Consider the following 21856-nt stretch of genomic DNA (forward strand, 5'->3'; position numbering starts at 1 on the left):
GTTGGATCGTCTGAGACTCTGCTGATTCACTATTTAGGTTCAAACTGGTAGCTACAACTTTCCTCCGTCTTCCTCCGTCTAGACACCTTTTTATTTATTTAAATATTGTTTAATTATTAAATTCATTAATTTCAGTAGGAGCAGGTTAAGCTTCCGTGAACTATAATATATCTATGCACAAAGCCCAATAATTGAATATCATACTATTGCAGCATCGAACAGCGTGACCCAGGCCACCCGGCCGGTTCTGGTGAACCGCTCCCCTTTCGCACCCCTAAAATAAATTAAATAACACCAAACACAGTTTCTTTATGTTACAGAGTATAACTTTGAGTTTTGTGCTAATTCATGCCTCAATTTTTACTTTAAAAAAAATGTTTGGTAAATCAAGTTAATGATTTAATATGAGTTAATAATTTAATTTAAGTCATTAAATATATTAAATATATTTAATAAAATAATTTAATATTTTAATTTAAAATTAAAAATACTTTAAGTATTAAGTTAGAATAGTTAATTTATATCTAATCTTAAATACTTTTTATCTTATTTATCTATATTAGTGAATATATTTTAAATTATAATTTCACATCCATGATTTATTTTTTATAAAAATATTTTGTAATTATTTTATGTATCTACGATACTTTAAATATGAATATTTTATAAATAAATTTATAACTCAAAATTGATGAGGATAAATATTAGTTAAATTATGTAACGGTATGAATTTGATGGTTTAGAATAAATTTAAATTTAACTTTATCAAATAACCTTAATAATTAAAATAAAAAATAAAAAATAAATTTTAAGTTAACAACTTAAGAACAATTTAACTTAAAGTTAACTTAAATCATTAAGTAATAAGTATTAAGTTTTGGACTATATCATTCGAATTCCCAACATCAGATATCAAGCACCAATATATATATATATATTATATCTATGTGCTAACAAATTTTTTATCCAGGATCTTGATGATAAACTCAAATATTTTCTTAGTAATGAGGTAGTTGTGTATTTTTTTAAGGTTTTCTTCAACGGTAGCACAAATATTTCCATGATCATACTCAAATATTTGTGTTGAGTAATGGTTCACTTGTCTCCCATGGATGAGCATTTTATCAACACATATCCTACATCTTAGAGCCATTATTTGGTTGTCTTATTGTAGACCCCTTTTATGGGGGGGGGGAGAGTTTTGGCTCTTCTTTGGCATTTCTTTTTAAAACAAGGGGGGACCCCTTTTCTCCCAAAAGGGACCAGCTACAGAGAGAAAAAAAAAAGGGCAGGGATGGCCATAATTTGAGGGGCCATGCCTGCTGATGAGGACACAAGAGAGTGGGTGAGAGAGATAGGAGGGTTTTGGTGGTTAGGAAGAAGCTGAGGGGAGGGCGGAGGATTTTTTCGAGGGGGAAAAGAAAAGAGAAAAGAGGAGAAGGGAGAGGTATGATATTTACCATGGCTCTTGAACTCACTTGATGTATATGATCTCTCTTTTTTTTCTCTTAATAGTTTTGAGTAAATATCATCCGAGCATATGTTTTGTTTCATGGTTCATAGTTATGGTTTAGATGCTGCTATCTCTTTCGTTTTTTTTTTTTTTTTTTTTTTTGGAGAGCAATGGAGCTCTGTTTTAACCTTCTCCTCATGGCCATTACCATGCTCATCATCCACCCCCAATACCCACACTGCCACACACCAATATACCATCTCCCCTTTATCACCACCCCACATTCCATGCATGGCCGCCACCCTCACCCATCTTCCCCATCACTTCTTCCCTCTCCAGCCGCCATGGCGGCAACATCTCTTGGATGCCACGGGACTGCCGCCACTGCCCATCTCTCCATGGTGCCACCGGCATTGGGAGCCTCCCTCTGAAGAGGATATCCAGGCGGAGGGGCAAGTTGAAGGAGATGATGCCTTAGGCTTGCCCATGATGAGAATTAATTTGGGCTTAAGTTAAAGCACCCAACCCAAGTTGATGTTAGGATGATGCCTTGGGCTTGCCCATGATGAGAATTGATTTGGGCTTAAGTTAAAGCACCCAGCCCAAGTTGATGTTAAGATGATGCCTTGGGCTTACCCATGATGAGAATTGATTTGGGCTTAAGTTAAAGCACTCAACCCAAGTTGATGTTAAGATGATGCCTTGGGCTTGCCCATGTTGGCCTTGAACTTGGGTTTAAGTTGGAGCCTAGACCCAAGCTCTTGGTGACGGTTTTGGGCTTGAGTTGGAGCCCAACCCAGGCATGTTGATGAAGGGCCCCATGCCCCCTATGCTAGCCACCCTCATTGGCCCATGCCCACATCCATTTAGCCCATTAGGTTGCCCAAATCCAAATAATTCTCTTAAAAACCTCTAATATCCATAATTAATTAATTCAATCATTCCCTCTTGTTTGTTATCTTATTCTATTTCTACCAATTTATTTAACTCATCTTAAAGACAATTAAAAGACAAATTATTATTGTTAATTATATTTTTTATCTTGAAATTTATACTATTCAATTTCACTAGTTTAAATATTATGATTGTTAATTATTATTATTACTTCGTACGCATCTATTTATCATCTTTTAAAATCCACTCATTAAAGTTAAATTCTAATCCTTCAAAAACCCCATATCGTAATTTAATTTTTCAATAAATAGTTTAAATCTCATTTTCATCAATTAGGACTATTATCATATACTTATCTAGCTATTTAAAATCTAAATCTTTCAAGGAAATCCTGCGTCTTAATTTAATTCTTCAATAATTAGTTCAAATCTCATTTTCATCCTTTAGAATTATTTGTCCCGTATTTATATAGCTATCTAAAGTCTAAATCTTTCAAGGAAACCATGTCTTAATTTAATTCTTCAATAATTAGTTCAAATCTCATCTTCATCCATTAGAGTTATTATCCCATATTCATCTAGTTATTTAAAATCTAATTCTTCAAAAACCTCATGTCTTAATTTAATTTTTCAATCCTAAAAATTCTACAATTCGTTTAAATGTTATCCTCATCATTTAGAATCATTATCCATATCTATTTAAAGTCCAATCTTTCGAAAACCCCATGTCCTAATTTAACTTTCAATCCCAAAAATTCCATTATCCACCTAAATGTTATTTTCAGTAGTTAGAATTCTTATCCCCTATCTATTTATTTATTTAAGGTCCAACTCTTCAAAAATTCAACGTCCTAATTTAATTTTTAATCCTAAAAATTCCACTACTCACTTTCTATTCGTTTAAAATATTGTTTCCATTAAGTAGCATTATTATTCCATATTATATATTTAATCTAATCGTTAAAGTTCAATTCATTAGAACCCGACTTCCAAATCTAATTTCCAACCTCAAAAGCTTCGTCGTCCATATATCGTCGTTTAATAATTATTCTCGTTATTAATGCTATCTCATCCACTCGCTTATTCAGTTATTCATATATTAAAGATCTCATCTCTAAATAAATTCTTAAGTTTTCAATCTCTAAATTCACATCTTCAAATCTCTAAAATTCCATCTTTCGCAATTATTTACCTAAACTTTGTTACTTCACCATCGTTATTATTCCATCCCTTTACTTATTCACTCATCCACTTATCCCCTCATTTAAAATCCCGAACTCTCAAATCATTTTCAAAGTTTCCAACCTCGTTCAAATTTAATTTCTAAAAATTCTCATTCCGCATTTAATTCCTGAAAGTCCGATCTTCAAATAAACTCTAAAATCCCAATTTTCTTTAAATAACTTTCGAGACTCCAATTTTTCAAATGAATTTCAAAAATCTAATTTTCTCTCAAATAGCTTAATTCCATTCTGGTCTTCAAACAATCTTCTGCTCCTCTTATTTTTAATAAGCATGAACGAATTTTTCGTAATTCCAAACAATGGAATTTATGGGATTAATTCATGTAAAATAAACGGGCTTTGCTAGGGGCCCCACATATGTGACTGATCAATTGATTGACTAATAGATCGATTTGATTATGATACATGATTGATTTATCCTGCTCTCTGACATGCATGCTAGAAATTATTCCTAAATTGTGCACTAACCCCTCTATTGATAGCGCATGGCGGATCGTTGCCCAGGTATGTACCCATTTTCCCTCTAATCGCTGTCTATGCATGTCCCAATTCTCACATGTCCATGATCACTCTAAGTATTCATTGATTCCCTCATCAATTTCCATGATTGCTTCATTTTATTAGTAGAGACCCGATTTTAGGGACTTAGAAGGGTGCTACGGTCTTTACCGTACCTTCCCGATAAGTAACCTGACCCCCGAACCCGATCCGATTTTTCACAGACCACCTTTTCCAAAATAAGGAGTTACACTTAGGGTTTTTCTTTCTTATTTTGTTTACCCTTTAAAAATAAAACAAAAATAAGTGGCGACTCCAAGTCTTTTTTCTAAAAATCAAATTTCATCAAATAAAACAAAAAACGAGTTTCGCCATCGAGTGGGAACGCATCCAACGAAATACGGGGTCCACACTTATATATCTAAATAAGTTGTATATCTGTCAAAATTTGAATGACATTTTGTTTGAGAGAAAAATTAGTCTAGTTAATATAATAGGAACCAAATTGCAACCATAATCAACATGCATTTTTAAGATAAATTAGTTTCATCTTATTCATCGCAAGTTGAGTATTATTATAAGCACCCAAACTCGTTTTAAGGGAGAGTATTAGGAGAGATAAAATATATTTTAATATTCTTCACTTTTATATATATATATATATATATATATATATATATATATATATATATATATTTTATACCAATATGTAAAGAGTAATGATTAGGATCCATTGCTTTATTAGTTAATTAGAAGCTGTTAGGGCTTAGTTTACACATGACATTAACATAACCACTATAATTTTAGTTAGTTAGAAACCCATTAGGTAATAACTTCGTACTTAAGCCTGCCTGTTCAACCTTCAGAATCAAAAGAAAAATACAGATTTAAAATATTAATATTAGTTCTTTCTTCTTCAGCTTTTTAAGATCATATAAGAGCATTCAAATCCTGCAATGGAAAGTTCATTGGCAACAACCATATGAAGTACTTCAAGTTTCACTCTAGTTTCAATTTCTTATCTAAAGACAAGAGAAAAACTTAATTCTTTTTCTATTTCATCTTGTTTTTGCTCTTGCAGCCTTTTGTATTTTAATAATCTTCATGAAGGCCTAGGTTCATGACGTGATCTTCACATGGGGCTGCAACATTTTAGGATAATGCCAAGGGTTGGTAATTATCATTTTTAAATGTCAATTTGACCTTTTCATGTATGTTATAAGAGTTGGGCATTAAGTAAGTGGTTATTTTAGACAAACATGTTTTAGGTGTTTGATTATAACTGGATGTATTTTGAATTGTCGAACTACGTAAATACTGTCTTGTGCGTGTGATTGTTTTTCTTTAGCGTGTGTTTTCTTTATTTTTTTGTTTCTCACAGATTGAGAATTCGATTTAATTCCCTTCAATTGATATCAAAGACTAGGGTTAGGTTTGAGTGGGAGCAATGGCAGAGGAAGCAGGAAAGGCATTTGGAATAGAAAAGTTTGATGGCACAAACTTTGCGTATTAGAGAATGCAGATTGAAGATTATCTCTATGGGAGGAAATTGCATTTGACTCTTTTGGGGACAAAACCTGAGAGTATGAAGGCTAAGGAATGGGCACTTCTTGACAGACAAGTTCTAGGAGTTATTAGGTTAACTCTGTTTAGGTCTGTTGCACACAATGTTGTAAAGGAGAAGACCACAGCAGATCTGATGATGGCTTTGTCCGGTATGTATAAAAAGCCGTCTGCAAACAATAAGGTGCATCTGATGAAGAAATTGTTCAATTTGAAGATGGTAGAGAATGCATTAGTAGCACAACATCTAAATGAATACAATCACATATCAATTGTCATCTATAGAAATTGATTTTGATGATGAGATTCGTACTCTAATCGTCTTGGCTTATTTGTCAAACAATTGGGAGGCAATGAGGATGGCAGTAAGCAATTCTACGGGAAAGGAAAAACTCAATTACAATGATATACAAGATTTAATTATGGCTGAGGAGATTCGTCGAAGAGATGTAAGCGAAACCTCAAGATCTGGTTCTGCCCTAAACCTTGAGACAAGAGGTAGATGTAATGACAGAAATTCAAACCGGGGTAGATCCAAATCCAAATATTCTAATCGGAACATAAGCAAATCTGGATTGAGCCAACAAGTACAATGCTGGAACTGTGGGAAAACAAGTCACTTTAGAAGGCAATACAAAAGTCCTAAGAAGAAGAATGAAGATAATTCTGCTAATGCTGTAACAGAAGAGGTACATAATGCATTACTTCTTGCAGTAGATAGTCCTCTTGATGATTGGGATTTGGATTCAGAAGCTTCGTTTCATACCACTCCACACCGAGAAATCATACAGAATTATGTTGTAGGTGATTTTGGTAAGGTGTATTTGGCTGATGGTTCAACCTTGGATGTTGTGGGTGTGGAAGACGTCTGGATATTATTGCCCAATGGGTCTGTAGACCCTCCATTTTGTCCTCCTAACACATGTCCTTTACAACAATTCCCTGATGGCCTATTAATACTCGCGTAGCCTACCTTTTCTAAGCCACCTCAAGGATTTCGGTTGAGGGATTCATTTAACCCTATTGTAACTCTTGGTAGCCCTAATTTTGACTTAGGCCCATTTAGGCACTTTAGGTTCACTTAGATCCACTTAAGCACTTTAGGTTCACTTAGATACACTTGGGCACCACCCTAGGCCCACTTAGACCCTTTAGGTCCATTAGGCACCATCCTAGGCTCACTTAGGCACACTTAGGCCCACTTAGGCCCATTAGGCACCGTCATTGGTCCACTTAAACCCTTTAGGTCCATTAGATACACCCGAGGCCCATTAGACATTCTTTGCATGACTTGAGTTGCTCACATGATTGCATGGTTGCATAAATTGCATGACACTTTACTATTATTATTATTATTATTATTATTATTATCATTATTTACTTAATTATTTTATTAATTTAATTTGTTTATTTATTTTATAATTTTCTAAAACACCTTGGGATTCATTCATTAAGTCTAATTTTCTTTATGTTTTTGTAGAGAAACTCACCAAAGGAATCATCATTGGAGAGAAAAAGGAAGGTTGAAAACGTGTATTGGCAAGGATATTCAGGCGTGAGTCTTTCGGGAAATAGAGGATATTCAGTCAAAAAAAAAAAGAGGAATTTTCATGTGTGATTATGGAAAGGAAATATTCAGCGGGTTGAAGGATGGATTCAAGGTGGTTGGAAGAGGAGAGGACGTATGGAAGGAAATGAACTAAGAAGGAAAGCAAGTATGCACCCATGCATGTGCTGATTATGCTTCTGATGGAAGGAAATGAATGAAGAAAGAAAATTACCAAAGCTATTTTGGCATGGAAAAATGAAAGGTTCAATGTGTATTTGGACGGAATGAAGACTATGTTCAAGAAGGAGAGTCCTGATGATGCTGGACTGACATGGATGATTGAGGCTCTCTGGGCTGGTGAGTTGTCTTCCCATGTTGGCAGAGTACTCAAAGAGAGGAGGTGAGATTAAAGACAAGAGAGGAAGGTTAGAAAATGAGGAAGACAGTGAGTTTTTGGAGAAGGGAGATGGTTTTCATAGGCGAAAGAGAGTGAGTTTTTTTAAAAGTGATCGATAAAAAGAGGGTTGGACAGCGTGAGTTGAGGGATTTTTCTAATTTTTGGAGGATCACCGAACGACTAGAGAGGTGGGATTTTTTTTTAAAAAAAGAGCACGAGACTGCTGCTGATGGTAGGGGCCCACTGTCGTCTAAATAAGAAGGGATAATTGTGTTTTGGGACCAGCTGGGCCCAAAAATTAACAAATGGTCCATATATGTTACAAAATTAATAGAAAGGCTATGAGATATTGAGTGACCTATATACCCTTCAAATTTCCAACTCAGATTACTGTAAATTAAAAGGGAGAATTGTGTTAAATGTGAAATGCCATGTCACCTTCGCTTCTGTTAGTACTCTCGATGAAACCTCTGAACTGAGTGGAGCTTATCAATGGCGTCCCAAATGGCGATCCTCTCCAGAGCCCGTAAAACCCTCCTCAAAACCCTAAACCACCACAACAATCCCTTTAAAGCTTCCATTTCCACCTTCACATTCCTCTCCCAGGAACCCCAACTCGCCGAGCCCAACCTTCCCCCGCCATCTCCCACTCCACTTCCTCCCAACCCCGCCTCAGGGAGCCCGCTCTACAACGAGAACTGGCAGAGCCCCATCCCCCAGGCTCAGTCCATCATTCCTCTAGGATTTCTGCAACAGTCCTCTTCGTCACGGCTGCAGGCGCTGTCGTAGACGCTGGATGTGCCGAGTCTAATGAACGTGTTCGCCAACTGGATGACGTCGCAGCGGTGGGCGGATATGAATCAGCTGTTCGAGTTTTGGATTAGGTCGCTTGATAAGAATGGGAAGCCGAATAAGCCGGATGTGAACTTGTATAACCATTACTTGAGGGCGAAATTGATGATCGGCGCCTCGGCTGGGGAGCTGCTGCTGGATCTGGTGGCGCAGATGGAGGACTACGCCATCATTCCTAATACGGCGTCGTTTAATTTAGTGTTGAAGGCAATGTATCAAGCCAGAGAGACCGAGGCCGCCGAGAAGTTGTTTCAGCGGTTAGGATTCTTTTCTTCCGCTTATATTCGCAGTGTTGTTTTTATTGTTTTTCAAGAAATGTTTTAGTATTAATGTTGATTTTTGTCTATTTCTGAAAATGGAACGTCAGAATTCTCTTTCACTTACCCCATTTCCAGAAAATTAAGGCTGTTCCTTCTGGAAAACAAATTATCATTGAACTTTTTTTTCCTGGGAAACTGCATACACAAAATTTGAATATGATACGCTTGATTAGTGGAGAATGAAAATGAACTTGGTACCTAAGACATTTGCATGGATTTTTCCATTTTAATTTTCACATAAAATTGTTATTAGATGCCATGGATTTGTTAAAGCTCCGTAGGTTAAGATATGGGTCAAGAATTTACAAAACCAGATAAGATTCATGCTTGGGGAGATTGGCCATAAAGAAAATTTATGAAGGTGACCGATAAAATAGTTTATTTATTAAGGCTTCATTAATGGCAAGATTTAATTACTGTTTGAGTTGAGGCTAAGATATGGGACAAGAATTTACAAAACAAGATTAGCTTCATGCTTGGGAGATTGGCCATAAAGAAATATTTATGAAGGTGGCTGATAAAATGGTTTAGAGAAACTCTCATTGGTGATAAGAAATAGGATAAGATAAGTAAACCTCTCGATTATTCCTTATAATAATCAAAGATTTCGTCATTTCTCATATCTTATGTTCAACTAATAGGATATGATAAGTGATGAGATAATTTATCCAACTTTTTTTTTAAATCTCATGAGATATATACATCCCATGGATCTGCCTATCAAAAATAAAAATAAAAAATATACATCCCATGGATCCTAAATTCATTCCTCTCATCCATTTTCTTCATTTTTTTAATGGCACTTGGTATATTTTTTATTTTAAAAAATATCGAATACGAATATGCAATATATTTTCCTTTTTATTTTTCATTTCTTCTACAAATCAAACATGAGCATATTATAACATCTCTGATTGGATATAATGAACTAGAATATCGTTTCTATCCGATATAATATCCAAGAACATCATATTCTACATTGACAATGATCTTTAGGATATGTATATATTATCCTATCATGTCAGCCAAATGTAGTCAAAGTGTCTTGCAAAAGATGGTGAAACCTGTTTACGTTAGATGTTGGCTGTAATGGTTGGATATTATCAATGAAGTACATATTATTGACTTAGTGAAGAGCTCTCAATGGTAAAGATTCATGGAAGAGCATCAATCAGGGGTGGGATGAGTTCATGAGGTTCATTTCCTTCTCTTTGGGTGATTGGCGAAGAGTTAGGTTTTGTCATGATATATGGTGTGGGGAGTTGCTGCTGCATGTCCCCCAACCGATTTCTTTGGCGGGCGAGGGTTGTGAGCAAGTCAGAAATCAGAAAAGCCTTGCATCTATTTTATCATCATCATCATTTCAAAATCCAAATGACGGTAGGTGTAAATTATTTTCTCTCACATTTTGATTTGATCATATCCATCTTGGGTCATAGGAATGAAGCATGAGGTAAGTAAATTGAAGAAACTTACAGTGAATATTTTCGAAAAGATCTCCTATTAAATGGCATTTCACCTGTTTGAAAATTCTTCACTTTATAATCTGGTTGTTGGCTGTATAGTGTAGGCAATAAATGGGTATGGTGGAGACGGTGAGCTGTGGGGATTAGTTAGCGCACTTATGATGAATAGGAAAGTAAATTGGGTTTCATTTTCCCCCTTTTCAGTCAGCCATGACATTGGGATGTGGTTAACCCGGCCATATGCACTCTTTAAGTTGTAGGTAGGTCGAATTCCTGTAACTGTACAAGGCATTTACACCAACTGTACAAGGCATGTACACCAACTGTACAAGGGTGTACAAGGGTGTGTATCTTAAGGGATTTCGAGTGATTTTTAAGAACTTGCTCATTTACTTTTTCCAATCGTGAGGGACATTCCTCACACTTATTGGTTGACAACATACTCATTGCATGCAATTTATTTGATATCTACCATGTTAATTCATTGTTTTATCTCCCCTACATTACTTATGCGTATGAACGGAAATGAGGGTTCATTTTTTCCTCATTTTCTCTCATCCACGAGAATGGAAACATTGTTGCCCCACCCATATGCACTTGTTCGGTCGTCCCTTCGGTGGATTGCATAACTGTACAAGCCATTTACACTAACTGTACAATCCAAATGTGCTAACTGTACAAGTGTGTACAACCCTACCTATATTGAAGGATTTCAACTTTTTTTTAAAACAATCGTTGCTCATTTCCTTCTTTTTTTCACTAGGGGGACATCCCTCACAGTCATTCCTCATTTCCCTTCGTACACATTCAAATGCCTTGTGGTAGCACACTTATGTTGCATAGGAACCTAAATTGGGTTTCATTTTCCCATTTTTCACTCAGCCATTTCTTTGGAATGTGGTTAACCCGCCCATATGCACTCCTTCAGTTGTATTTAAGTGGAATTGCTCCAACTGTACAAGGCCTTTACACGAAGTGTACAATGGCAATGTACTAAATGTACAAAGGTGTACAAGGGTGTGTATCTTAAGGTATTTCAAGTGATTTTGAAGAACTTAGTCATCAACATTTTCCACTCGTCGTGAACATTCCTCACACATATCGGTTGACAACACACTCCTTCCACGTATATTATTTTATTTGTACAATGTTAGTTCATTGTTTTAGCTCCCCCACATTACTTAGGCGTAGGAACCGAAATGAGGGTTAAGTTTTTCCTCCTTTTCCCTTATCCACGATAATGGAAACATTGTTGTCCCACCCATATGCACTTGTTCGGTCATTCCTTTGGTGGATTGCATAACTGTACAAGCCATTTCCACTAACTGTACAATCCAAATGTGCTAACTGTACAAGTGTGTACAACCCTACCTATATTGAAGGATTTCAACTTTTTTTGAAAAAAATTTGCTACTCATTTCCTTATTTTTTTGCTAGGGGGCATCCCTCACAATCATTCCTCATTTCCCTTCGTACACATTCAAATGCCTTGTGGTAGCAAACTTATGTTGCATAGGAACCTAAATTGGGTTTCATTTTCCCCTTTTTCACTTAGCCATTTCTTTGGAATGTGGTTAACCCGCCCATATGCACTCCTTCAGTTGTATTTAAGTGGAATTGCTCCAACTGTACAAGGCCTTTACACCAAGTGTACAATGGTAATGTACTAAATGTACAAGGGTGTACAAGGGTGTGTATCTGATTACTACCAAAAAGTGCTATTTTGTAGACCTAATTATAATGGTTTTAAGCACCTTTGTGTAGTAATCATATTCATTTAACCCAATTAATTCATTAAGGTCCTTAGTAATTGGTTTTAACCATTTTGTGGCAAGTTTACATGTTTTTATCAGCTTATGAATCAATTCAAGCATGCCAAATGATGGAGGAGCTAATTGGACAAGTTAAAGCAAGGATTTTGGAAGTTTACAGGCTTGAATTTCAAGTGGAAACACGAGCACAAGCAAAGAGAATGCAAAGAGGAAAAACAAATGGAGAAGAGGAAAACAGAGGACAGCAGCTGTAGTCTTCTTTCGAACTTTTGGAGCACTTCCCGAAGTCCATTTTCTACATGCTATATACCATTTCAAAGCTCAGGAAGTCAAGAATCCAACACTTCAACCCGTGTACAATTTGGAGCTGAAATGAGGAAGATATGGCCTTCGGAAGACAACTGCATCAAATCTTGTGAAAATTTCGCAAGGTGAATTTCTCCTTGCGAAATTTCGCAAGGAGGATTTAGGCACATTGCGAAAATGCCGAATTTCCTCTGTTTCTCCACGCACGCACCACTGACTTCCCATATTTTTTAGCTTGATATTTTCTCATGTAAATTCCTTTTGTAACCTTGTAATCAACCAATGAAAAGGTTGCTTTTGTATTAGCTTTTGTAATTTAGCTTGTTATTGTCTTTAAATAGAGGTGAAGAGCCTTAGACAAAGAAAAAGGTTGTAACCCGGAACCTTAGAAATTATAAGAGCTCTTTTGTTCAAAAGCTTCTTTTCTCTTTTCTTTCTCATTTTCTTAGTAGCCAAACAGCCTCTGAGGACTTTTCCTCAGAGGATGATTGGCTAAAACCTTTAAGTTTCTCAAAGTATGGATGTTATGTGATGGCTTGGATGCAATCCCATGGAAATTTCTCGCACCCGGAAGGTAAGGTAGTCATTTTTCATTAATGGTTCATTAATGGAAAGTTTGGTTTTTATTTCCTTTGGATAACTTCCAACGGCCAATACTTGATAAGCTTTTGGATTTCTATCCATTAGTTATCTCCTACGAGCTATTGGAAGGTGAGGTTTTCAATTCCAAGTTTTGCATTAATCCGTTAGAACCAATTTCAATGGCCATTGAAAGTTGAGTTTATCACCGGGAATGACTTTGAGTTGCCAATATTTGGTAAGCTTTTGGCTTTAGACCATTAGTTATCTCTTACGAGCCATTCAAAGGAAGTCTAAGGTGAATAACCATTGATAAAATCCACTACCATCTGTTTTGCCATTTTAAAGGATTAAAACTTGATTTGCTAAATCCATACCGGTTCGGGAAGCAAGCATCACCATAGTTGCAACCCCAACGCGAGGAGCCTATCCTGAGATTTCCAATTTGCATAAGAGCCAAAGCATAGCTATCCTATCTTTGAGAAACTTGTTTTTACACCCTTTTATTTTAGTCTTTAATGTTAGCTTAGATTAGTTTAAATCTCTCTAAAACATTTTCATCTTCTTTTAAAGCTAACATCCATAAGAAAATCACCTATTTTCCTAATTTGAATATCACTCGTGTTTGCGAAAACCTTTCCCAGTGAACGATCCTAGAACCACTATGCTATAGTAGCTTGGCTACTTTAGTAATAGTATCTAAGGTATAAATTTTGTTGATACGCCTTTAAAGCTAAGCTACCATGAGTCGCATCAGTATCTTAAGGTATTTCAAGTGATTTTGAAGAACTTAGTCATCAACATTTTCCACTCGTCGTGAACATTCCTCACACATATCGGTTGACAACACACTCCTTCCACGTATATTATTTTATTTGTACAATGTTAGTTCATTGTTTTAGCTCCCCCACATTACTTAGGCGTAGGAACCGAAATGAGGGTTAAGTTTTTCCTCATTTTCCCTTATCCACGATAATGGAAACATTGTTGCCCCACCCATATGCACTTGTTCGGTCGTCCCTTTGGTGGATTGCATAATTGTACAAGCCATTTCCACTAACTGTACAATCCAAATGTGCTAACTGTACAAGTGTGTACAACCCTACCTACATTGAAGGATTTCAACTTTTTTTGAAAAAAATTCGTTGATGGTGGTGTTTACTTATTGTTGGTAAGTGTTATGACAAACATTTTCTATCTCCCTCTATTCGCCTTGTTATCTTGGGTAACAACACATAATTTCAGTAGGCCAGTTTGTTGCCTTTATGAAAAACTCTCATTTGATGTTGATGTGAGGACAAATATCTTTGAGGTATCTAATTCAACAGCTTCATGCAAAATCAGATAGTTAATTCACATTCTATGGCTTTAGAGGTTTATTTTCTCTTAATTTTTATCCTTCCAATATTCTTAAATTATGAGTATGTTCACTTCTTTTGTTTGTAAGACGGATTTATGACTCTGCATCAATGGAAAATTATGTGCACAGTATGGAGTGACAGATAATAGGAGAACTCAAACGAGTACATGAGGGTGTCGAATTGCACCTTTTCCTTTTCGTTTTTAGATGAAGCAAATAAATGATCTTTTATCCTTGAACTAATTGTTTTTCCCTTTATGTGTGCAGGTGGATTGATTCTTGAAGTGGGAGCTTTGTCACGATTAATACAAATACTTCAAAATAAGAGGTTTAACATCAAATGAAAGATGAGAAGAGAAAAATAGAGAAGTCTAGATGATTAAGATAGTTTATTTTATAGGAAGTCAATCTATGTTAAGAGTTGGATAATAAGATACCAACCTTCTTTTAAGTTTTTACATTGTAACTATTTTCATCAAATAGTATCATATACGTTTCGGGACATGTAATTATGCATTTCATTCCAATTAAAATTCCAATGTATTGAACTTAAATTTTGGTTATTTCGCAATTTATCAGCACATGTTTCTTGTTTTTAAATTTTGTTTTTCCTCCGTTTATATTTTGGTTGTTGGACAAATAATGGCTCATTCTCATTTCATGTCATTCTCCAAGTTTGCTGAAGAATTTCTTTACTTGATAATTTTATTAAGTCATTAAATACATTAATCATGTTTGTGAAGATAATTTCATAGCCCATATTTTTAATATTAAATTCATTTCATTAATTATTTACTATTTATATCTCTATATCATTTTATATGTACATCTTCATATTTATTACATAATTTTTATAGTCAATATTGTGTAGTACTATATGTTTGCAAAACTTTAATTATGAATATGTAATAAAGCAGTTACTAATTAAAGAGTAATAAAGATAAATGTCAAACTCAACCGGTACTATAGAAAGGTCAACCGGTTTCATACCCGTTTCACCAACATTATTTGTTAACTAACTATTTTAGTTCACCCGTACCCGATCGGAGCACGTTCGGCTTCTAAGAGTCCAACAGTTCACTTCAACCGGGAAGAGGATGCTTATGGATGCGTTATATTGGTTTCTGCCAGAATCGGCGAGCAGTTCGCGACTGCAAACCGATATCCAGTCGCCCGGTATTTATTTCATGGACAGAGACCTGGCAGCACATACTTAGCCTCGACCGGTAGTCGACCGATCATCGTCCGGCCGTTGACCGGTCATAGACCGGTCTATGATAACCGGTCGACCGGTTGTTGCCCTTTCTGCTTGCTATGAATATCGTTGACCGGATGTCGACCGGTCGATGGTAACCGGTCGACCGGATCCATCCCTGGTCGACCATCTACGGGTAGCTCATAATTAATTTAATTCCCTTGTCAATTTAATTAATTTGATTATATTTTTCCTCTTTAAGCCTTCATTTGATTTTTCCTCTTATTAGGAAATATATCAAAACTTGTTTTTAGGAAGTCAGCAACTACTTCAACCAATGGTACACATTTATGAATTTAATCCAAGTATGCCAACTCACTAATAAAAGAGTTCCAAAATATGCAAATTTGTTAATTTTTTTAATAGTTATTAATTCAAAAATTTTACCAGTTCTAAAACTATTTTGAGAACTCACATTTCATGAGAGAATGAAATATTTTTTCTTATATATATATATATATATATTGAACCCAAATTAAAACGAAATAAAAAACATTTGCAAGCAATATGACACTACTCTGAATATACATATACTAATACAAAATATATATGTCCCAGTTTTGCAACACAAACAAAATCGCTGACAACAGCAAGCTCCTCCATACGAGCCCCAATAATAGGTGGATGCCGAATAGGAGTGTCTGGTACTTCTTCAGTGTGATGGAATGGCATGTCATATGGGGCATAGGGTGAATCATGCTCGGCCTCAGGAAAGTCATCTGCTGCATAGCCCGAGTGACCAGTAGTAGGGAAATGTACATTTCTTTCTCTTCGAGCATCCAATCTATGGATCAGACCATGCATGATGCCAAGCTGCTGCTGAATGCCTTTTTGATATGAATTTATTGCGCATTCTGCTGCATAGTACTTCTCCAAGATTTCCTGTCACATGTTAACGAATTAGCATAGGCAAATTTAATTTCAAACTAGTTAAAAGAAAATTGATTAGAAGTTATTAACAATATAGCAATGATAACCAAATTGTAATGTGATTCAGATGGATTGAATGTGTAAAGTAACAAGTAGTTTTAGCGTACATCACCTCCGTAGTGGCCATAGAAGAATGAAATGATTGTTGTAAGCTTCAACCTTGGAAGAACGGGCACCTGGAAATGGGTGTTATAGCAGTTATTGATGACCTGGAGAAACTAATAATAAAGGGAAAGGTCAATTGACTATTTCGACAATTAATCTGTTTGATTAATTTGGTAATGGTGTTCCATAATCATAGTTGTAAGGAAAAAATAAATGAAATACATAACAATATGGCATTTTAGGAAAACGCTTACAGTTTGGAAGCAAACACGTGTATGATCGATTATCCAACCGGCAACTAGATAAATTACTAGATAATAACCATATGGACAACGTGTGTAACAAGTATATCTAATTGAGGACAAATTGAAAGACAATTTTTATGACGTCTTAGAAATTGATGGCACATTGAAATAGGTGCAACTAGAAGATAATGCGATAACAGGAGTAATTCACAACTTAGAAATAAATATAGGGGAAGTCTCGCTTTATTGAAAAAAAAAATTTGTCACCCCAATACGTAAAATAATGTAATAGAAATTGTCATCCTTAATGAGGCTCCAAATAAGAAATGCTCGATAATGTAGACACAGAGATGGAATTAAATAACAACTAAAAAGAAACCACATTCAAAGTGCACTTTCAATTAAGTTGGTTACTGAAAGCAACTCTAAATAAGAAAAATTCCAAAATAGTGCATCGTGCCTATAAATAGGGCAATACATAAAAACGAGAATCAACAACCCCATACCATATACCATACAACAATACATAAAAATTTGAAGGAAGATTTTAGTATATTGTAGTACTTGATGCATATACAATATTTCTAACAAAACCAAGCATAGAGGTCCTCTTGATATGAGGAGTAGCCACCAAAAAACACTGAAATTGAGTCCTGATATTCAGCACTAAAATTTTAAGTTTGGGAAAACCCAGCCTCTTTCATAGTTTTACTTCCAAACACTTAAGATCATAAGGGAGGAATAATTTTGCAGCATTATCACATCCAATGTCAAGGCAAAGGCAAATATCTTGTAAGTTCAGCATATCAAAGTGATTGTGCCTCATTTGGAGCCCCAAGACTCGACCAACCTTCTAGTTAGGATGTCAATTAAAATGCATTTTACTCATTAATTGTGGTATTATTCAAAAAGGGGTATTTTTATGCTTCTTGAGGTGATATCTTGCCCCTCAAACAGAATTTAAAACCCACAACACATAAATTCATTTAGCCATCAAAAGTTCTGATGAAACAACATTCCTTTCTATATATGTAGTAAGCATGCAAGTACATATATTTATGCATCTATTCAAAACGAGTATTAAAACACTTTCTTGTGCTCATGTCTCACACATGTATTTTTCCGAAAAGAAGGTTCAAAACAGAATTTCTAAAACCACAAACCATATGTTCATTTTAGTTGTTAAAAGTTTGCAGAAACATGAGCTCTTTCCATATATGTATGTGCACAGCATGCTTAGGTAGAATATATGTGTTTATGCATATAACACCATAAACAAGGAAATGAGCCATCAACTAGCTTACTTCTTTAACCCAAAGAGTCAATAATCAATCCTCACTGGAAAAGAAAATGAAAACAGAGAAGAATGACAACAAAAAAATCAACTAAGAAGAAAATTGTTCCTGTTTACAACATTGTAACAGTCCAAAGTTCCACTGTACATAAGCTAGGAAATTACACCACTCACAGATGTTTCAAACACCCAGATAGTTACCCAACCCAAATTCAATTCGAATGAGAGTTCTCTTGATTTTCTGAAAATTGAAAAGCAAACAAAAATACAATCAACCACCAAGCAGTTGGGAGGTGTGGATCTTAGTGGGCTGTTGGGGGTAAAATTACAGATTTACAAATCTCAACGTTAAACAAAAATCGGATATCTAATATCTATATCTATCATTATAATTTTTTTATGAAATGAAATGAAATGAAAAGAAAAGAAAAGAAAAACCCCGATCCAACCATAATGGAAATGGATGATGATGAACTTGAGTAATCATGATGGAATACAGAAAGAAGAGCTGAAAACAGGAGGCAAAACACAGACCAGGTGGGGACCAGCAGGGTTACAACTTATATTTGCCTCATCAACGTTTGGAAGCCCAAGCTTTGGGGGATGTACGTATCCGGCCATCAGTGGCATGCACAAAATAGAAATAACTATCCTCGAACCTGTAACAGTAAAAGAGATATTTAACATGTCATAAAAAATGGTTAGTACAAATAAGATCCTATGATGATTTCCTTTAACAAAAACCCACAAGTCAATAAAAAGTAATTCAATAACCTTGCTTTGTTGAGAGTGATACATGGCCTCTCTTCCACCCGACAATCATCCAATTCTCAGAATTTGCATTGCCTTCGTATAATACCTCATCCTGTTGCACAAGGAAAGGGTTATGTCATCCGTCCGAAAAATGTGCACAAGTTCCTCTTAAAGTCACATATCCCTTACAGTAAGTAATAGGATAATACCCAAACACAGTTTTAGATTTTAACAGCAAACACAAAATACCCCAACTTGAGTTACTATCTAATTTTTCTTAACATTGAACCCAGGTAAAAGAACTTCGGATATTGTGATCTGAGCATTATGACTTTCATAGATCAAGTGCTGGAGCTAGTGTTACCCTGGGAAAAGAATTTCATATTGTGAATAGAGCATTAAGACTTTCATGGATCGAGTGCTGGAGCTAGTGTTAACCAATTGAAAAATAGTGCTAGAACTAGTTTTTAACTAAAAATATAATTATCTTGATGAAAAAAATTAAATTAGGATGCCACAGACAACTTAGTTTACTTTAGCAAAGTCGGAAAAAATGTGAAACATCAGGGTATTTAAGGATACTTCACTTGAAAAGAGAATAGGAAGAGATTAATAGATAAGCCTTTTTTTTCACAAATGAAATGACTAAGGCAATGATTTACCACAGCATGGCACAGACTTAGCTTGAGAGTGATCATGCTCTCAAAGTTAAACCCTAAGTACCAAAGGAACACCTGGTGTCCTAAATTAATCAATCATTTTGAGCAGTAATCTAGAATGAAAAGTTCTTTCACTTACATTGTTTTGAGAAACTGCATTCTCATCAAAATCCTTCAACCTTTCAACTCTCCATTTCATGGTTACTAGCTACCCAACTCTAAGGCCTCCTAAAGAAAGAGGAAGAAAACCAACTGCAAGGCACGGATCCATCACAGGTCTCTGTAAAACAAGAGCACTCCTGAAGATTAAATCCTGTGTAGAACCCTCAGATCCAGCAGGTTCCACAGTGACAGGCGTATGAGCTCCGATTGTTCTATTACCAGCAATTCCATATCTGATGTTCAACACACTCTCTGGTTGTGGTGCCTTGGCTTCATCCTGTGTAGAACCCAAATCCGGTGGTGATCGTCGACACCAATGGATTGACAGAGATGAAAAACTCCACTGTTTACACCTAAAATCGGATGGCCGGGAAACTCCAGATGAAGATAGGATTAGGGCATTCTCTAGGCGGAAACGAGGGAACACTCATGAATGTGAAAACGCCTCTCAATTTTGGGGAAAACGAAATGGAAATCCAACATCGATTTTGTTTTTAATCGGATGGTCGGCAAACTCCAGATGAAGAGAGGATTAGGGCATTCTTTGGACGGAAACGAGGGAAAACTCAGGAATGTGAAAACGCCTCTCAATTTTGGGGAAAACGAATTGCAAATCCAACATGGATTTTGTTTTTTTTTTTTACATTAGCCAGCAAAGGGCATTTTCGGCATATTATAAATTGTATAGCCTTCTTATCAATTTTGAGACTTTGTCTGGGTGTTGGGCTTAATTCTGTAACATATATGGACCATTTGTTAATTTTTGGGCCCAACTGGGCCCAAAACACAATTCTCCCAAAAAAGAAAACTTCGCGCAGAAATCTAGAGCTCTCTAAGTTGGACCAGCCGCACCATTTTGAGATTTTCAGGACACATCAGAGGGAATGAGGAATGTGATCTGGAACAGCTGCATCAGCCGCATCCTTGAGAGATTTTTCCAGTACAACCGCACCATTGGAGGTGCAAGGTAAAGCCAGACCCTTGAGGGAATTTCCGGAACAGCCGTACTGGTGAAGGAATGAAAGAAAGCTGTGTTCCGGAGACAATTTTGGGTCCAGCCCCTCTCATCAGAGACACCATAGCCGCACCAGAATTTTAAGGAGAGATTCTTCCGTCCGGATAGCTACAGATCGATTCCGAAGCGTGATCCTCCATTTCCCGTGCTGTCGCAACACTTTGCGCCGTACCCAAGCATCTCCGACAACATCTTATGGCCATTGGAGATTCGCACTAGCTTGTTAATCCTGCCACCTAAACACCATAGCCTCACCAGATTTTCAAAGGAAATTCATCTCCACGCAACACTTTGAGGATTTGTAGTACATAGGTATCCACCACACCAAGCAATTTTTTTAATTAAAAAGTCCTACTAGTGGAAAGTAGTCTTCACGTTTGGAAAAGGTATTTAAAGAATTTGTTGTGCAAGGGTATCCACCACATTATGCATCATTGGAATTGTTTTTTTTGTTTTTATTAAAAAAAATCCTACTAGTGAAAAATGACCTTCACGTTTTGAAAAAAGTAAACTAATTCATCCCATTTCAATTTTGCTCCATGAAACATTCAATTCAATTCATAGTTGTTTAGAATTTTGGTTATTTAGTTTAATTTATTCCAATGTCAATATATTCATGCTGTCAAGTTGTTAAGTTTAGCTTTAAATTATTCCTATTCAGCCTATGCATTTTCAAAGTTTATTTTATTACAAATTCATGGTTAATTTAGATGTTATTTATTTATTTGTTTTTTTTTTAATTTTTCTTATCTAAATAAATTAATTATTATTGATTCATTATTCTAGCTTGAAGATTATGATTTTCGTTTAATGTAGTTACAATTTATTATTCTTAGTTTGACAAATTAGATTTTTTTAAAATATTGGTTTTGGCCATTTTTGTTGATAATGGAAATGTTAGGATTTTTTTAGAGTTTGGGCAATTCATGATGATGGTTTAAAATTTAGAATTTTGATTAGCATTTTTTTTTCTCAATTAGGAAATTCATAATTTCATTTAATTTAGTTTTAATTTATCTTTTAGTTTAGATGTTTTTAAAATTTTAGTTTATTATTTCAATTGATTCCATGCCACTCTTTTCATATCCAAAGGTTGTTAATTTTAATTCATGATTCATCCTTTTAGTTTTAGAATTTAAGTTGGTTAATTTATTTCGTTTTCGTGTTGATATATTCGTGTTTTAAG

At 35.5% G+C, this 21856-nt stretch overlaps 1 protein-coding gene across 1 annotated transcript; it reads right to left on the reverse strand.

The window, feature by feature from the left end:
- Positions 1–16020: 16020 nt before the first annotated feature.
- On the reverse strand, positions 16021–20196 carry LOC117921803. Its single transcript, XM_034839762.1, has 3 exons — positions 19633–20196; positions 16545–16613; positions 16021–16389 (listed from the first exon to the last, which is right to left on the reverse strand). The coding sequence occupies exons 1-3, from the start codon at positions 19690–19692 to the stop codon at positions 16021–16023; spliced, it is 498 nt and encodes a 165-aa protein (XP_034695653.1). The 5' UTR covers positions 19693–20196.
- Positions 20197–21856: the final 1660 nt, after the last annotated feature.

This window comes from Vitis riparia, chromosome 9 (genome assembly GCF_004353265.1).
Source record: "Vitis riparia cultivar Riparia Gloire de Montpellier isolate 1030 chromosome 9, EGFV_Vit.rip_1.0, whole genome shotgun sequence".
Classification (NCBI taxonomy): Eukaryota; Viridiplantae; Streptophyta; class Magnoliopsida; order Vitales; family Vitaceae; genus Vitis; species Vitis riparia.

What these genes read in the sequence shown, in the direction of transcription:
- LOC117921803 (XM_034839762.1), bottom strand. Translation starts at nt 19,692, where the DNA reads ATGAAATGGAGAGTTGAAAGGTTGAAGGATTTTGATGAGAATGCAGTT. An exon ending in ATGCAGTTTCTCAAAACAAT is followed by an intron (nt 16,614 to 19,632) that starts GTAAGTGAAAGA and finishes ACCCATTTCCAG; the next exon opens with GTGCCCGTTCTTCCAAGGTT. An exon ending in ATGGCCACTACGGAGGTGAT is followed by an intron (nt 16,390 to 16,544) that starts GTACGCTAAAAC and finishes AACATGTGACAG; the next exon opens with GAAATCTTGGAGAAGTACTA.